The sequence below is a fragment of the Acyrthosiphon pisum genome, chromosome A1, assembly GCF_005508785.2.
Source record: "Acyrthosiphon pisum isolate AL4f chromosome A1, pea_aphid_22Mar2018_4r6ur, whole genome shotgun sequence".
In the NCBI taxonomy this organism is placed as follows: Eukaryota; Metazoa; Arthropoda; class Insecta; order Hemiptera; family Aphididae; genus Acyrthosiphon; species Acyrthosiphon pisum.
Genome location: NC_042494.1, coordinates 14,067,208 through 14,070,759, shown reverse-complemented (window position 1 = coordinate 14,070,759; position 3,552 = coordinate 14,067,208). Strand labels below are relative to the sequence as shown.

Here is a 3,552-nt window from a genome sequence, read left to right as displayed (position 1 = left end):
AAATTGATACGTTACGGATGCCCGAACTTAATTTAAGCGTGTAAAAATGTGATTTGGATGAACTCGTTGAAAACATTTTGCTTAAATAAATATTTTATAAATTAAGTACCTCCTTACATATTATGTGTAATTATATTATATATATGCCTAGAGTTAAATTACGTAAAGCTAATAAGCTTTGCAACTTGCTCGCTCTGCTCACCAACTAGGGTTAACTCAGAAATTCTCAAAACTGTTAAAATGTAATTTTATTTTTTATAATAATAATTATTATTTGTTGTTATAAAAAACTCACGTCTCTCAATTTATGTATTTTTCATAAAAGTATAACTATTAACTATATTAATTAATATATTTAAATAATTTCAAAATGACGGTATCTTAAAATATTACTGTAGTATACAGGACAGTAATTCGTCATTAGGTAACAATATATAAAGAGTATCTACTGAATTAATTGTGAAAAATCCATAATTGTAATGCACGCCCATAGTGGGAAGAGTCAGCGGCTAAGTAGAATAAAAAATCTGAGACACTTAAACAAACAATGATTGATTTTTATTCATTAAAAAAGTAAACTTGCTCGAAAGAAGAATTCAATTTTGCCACGTATGTGGTAGGGTAATTATAAATTAATTCATTTTCCAGCATACTTTGATTGATATATTCGTGGTTATTTTTGCGACATTCATTTACAAACCAATCACAAAAATAGCGTGCTGAATAAACTGCTGACCAACTATGAGATCATTTCTTTCCCATTCATAAGCATTTTTTTCCGGATGGAATTGTAATCCCACAAATGGATAATTTTTAGCTTCTACTGTGGATATGAATGTCAAATTATTTTCATCTTTATTTACTGTAATGGGATTCCAAAAGTGATCTAACTTCATTGACGTAAAGTTCTCTTGTGTTACACAGTTACTGTAAAAAAAAAAACAATACCAATTAATACCATTTTTTTTTTATTAAAATACATTAAAATGATTCAATAAATATGTTAATAAAATCATGTTTCTCATATTATTAAGTCTAGAAATATTTAATTTGTTTTACCAACTTCTCTGTAATTGTATGCACGAACATGATATTTTATAAATTGTATAAAATATTGAAACCAATTGCTAACGTATTACTATATTTGATAAAAGTTTATATATATATTAAAAATTTAATAATATTCATGTCTTGAAAATATTAAATTTAAACCCCACTCCCCTAAAATATGCTTATGTGACTATAATATAGACACTCCTGTTGTAATAATAAGTGATTATACTTATAAATGTATCTAATATTCTAATATTTATATAAAAGTAATTTTAGAATTAATTCATACACATGATGGTTTGCTGTGTCTGGTTCTGTAAGTAATATGTTTCGAATATCCTTTGGCATTGTTTGGAATAACATAGTTTGTCTTTATTTAGCTAATAACTATTATTATATACGTGTATTGAAAATATTGCCCGTTTAAATGTCCATCCTAATCTAATATCTAAATTTTTTTTGTACATTCACTTATTTTAACTTATTGCAATTTATTATTCATAAAATACTTAAATAATTGAGCATACTTTGCTAGGAATGCCCCGAATGGGTACGCGAATACTTAGTATACATTAATGGTAAATTAAATTATACATAGCCTATACAATCTACAGGTTATTTATAGATATTGTATGGTTAAACATACTTATGATGATTTGCTGTGACTGGTTCTGTAAGTAATATGTTTCGAATATCCTTTGGCATTGTTTTGAATAACATACTTTTTTCTTCCATTGTTGGTATTAGATTTAGTGGTAAATTCACATTGTTAGAATTACAGCGCATCAGAGGATTTTTTCCACCAATGGATGCGATTAAAAGAAGTTCAAATCCTAGACAAATTCCAAGTATTGGAAATCGATCTCTGCCATCATTTATCTGAAAAATAAATTAATAGCCTAAGTTTTTTGGAATTAATTGAAAAATTAAAAAGAATTCAAATTATTAGAAAATTATGGTTTATATTTATTTATCTGAAAAAAACAGACGATATTCAGTCCATGAGCAACAAAAGATTTCAACCATGAACAAAATATGTATTTATCTATTGATCTCATTAATTATATTTACATGTTTTGCAATGTGGAAAATTTCATTTGCGGATTGACTGATTCCAAAGCTCATATTCAACGCACATCCTCCTCCTGGGACTAAAATACCATTCACTTTTTTCACTACATCCCTATACCATATAATAGTTTTTAATTGTGTATGGTGTTTGAAATGTAATTTTACTGTAACATACGTGTAATATTCAGTAGTCCTGTTGGTGAAAACTGGTACCACTCGACCTCCAGAAGCTTCAATTGCCTTAACATAAGATGCAGCTATATACGAGTTATTAAATGGTATTACATTTTTAAAAGTAGACCAATAAATTTCTTGTGTTAATATTCCAATCACTGGACGTTCGTTACAATATGTTAATTTTGTTACAAAACTTAAAATTAAAGTGAGAAAAACTGGTAAATACATTTTTTTGTTAGTAACTACTCTATGTACTAAATTAAAATACTAATTGTACAAATAAACGGAAAGTTCAAAATTATTTCAAAACTTGTTCTATGTGTATTAATTTAAATGTTGTAGAAATGATGATAATTTATGATCTAGAGTCTAGACCAAGAACGCATATTGATGATTTATTTACTGGCTATTTTATCTTACTTTTTACACCAAGTTACCAATTATAACAGTTTAATCGAACATATTATTAAAACCTTTCAATGTCAAATTAATTACTTGTAATTTAAAATTGTATTAATTTAAGCTGTGCATAGTCATAATTAATAGTATGATTTATAGTAGGTATATAATACATATTATTCAGAGCTGTATTACATTTTAGAAGACATTTTTTTTTTTTTTTTGATTGGATTGAGATATTATAAGGAATGTGCTAAAATAAAAAAAATATTTATATAGGTACCTACCTTAATTAATTTTATACTTATCTGATGATCACTAATTTAATTTGATACATGCTTCAAGAAAATTCAAAGATTTGGTTTATAAAACAGTTCAGACTTTTCACTGTTCAGAGTAGTGAAACAGTTTTTGGTTGATATACTTAAAGAAAATTGTTAAAAATTGATGTAAATTGATGTAAATGTTTTTAATCAACCATGTAGATATAAATAATTGGTATTATAAAAATATAAAAATATAATTTTTAAATCATCCACTGTTTATTATAGTAATAATAACATATTATTGTGTAAAATATTATTTATTGTATTAAGTATATACTTATTTTAATAAAAATTATAATACTCTAAAGAAATTGAATAGTACATTATTTAAAATTATATCACTATTGTGAATTATGACATTTGGAATAAACAATCAATACTTTTATTCATTAAAAAAGTAAACTTGCTCAAAGACAGATTTCAATTTTCCCACGTATGTAGTAGGGTAATTATAAATTAATTCATTTTCCAGCGTACTTTTTTTGATATATCTATGATTATTTCGACGACATTCATTGACAAACCA

At 25.4% G+C, this 3,552-nt stretch overlaps 1 protein-coding gene across 1 annotated transcript in view; it reads right to left on the bottom strand.

Annotated features, from left to right (window-relative positions):
* Positions 1 to 536: 536 nt before the first annotated feature.
* LOC100167343 (gamma-glutamyl hydrolase-like) overlaps positions 537 to 3,552 on the bottom strand; it is a 7,190-nt gene continuing 4,174 nt past the window's right edge. The window contains 2 exon segments of the mRNA NM_001205124.1: positions 537 to 745; positions 748 to 927. Coding sequence (NP_001192053.1) covers positions 559 to 745; positions 748 to 927 — 367 coding nt within the window. The 3' untranslated portion in view covers positions 537 to 558.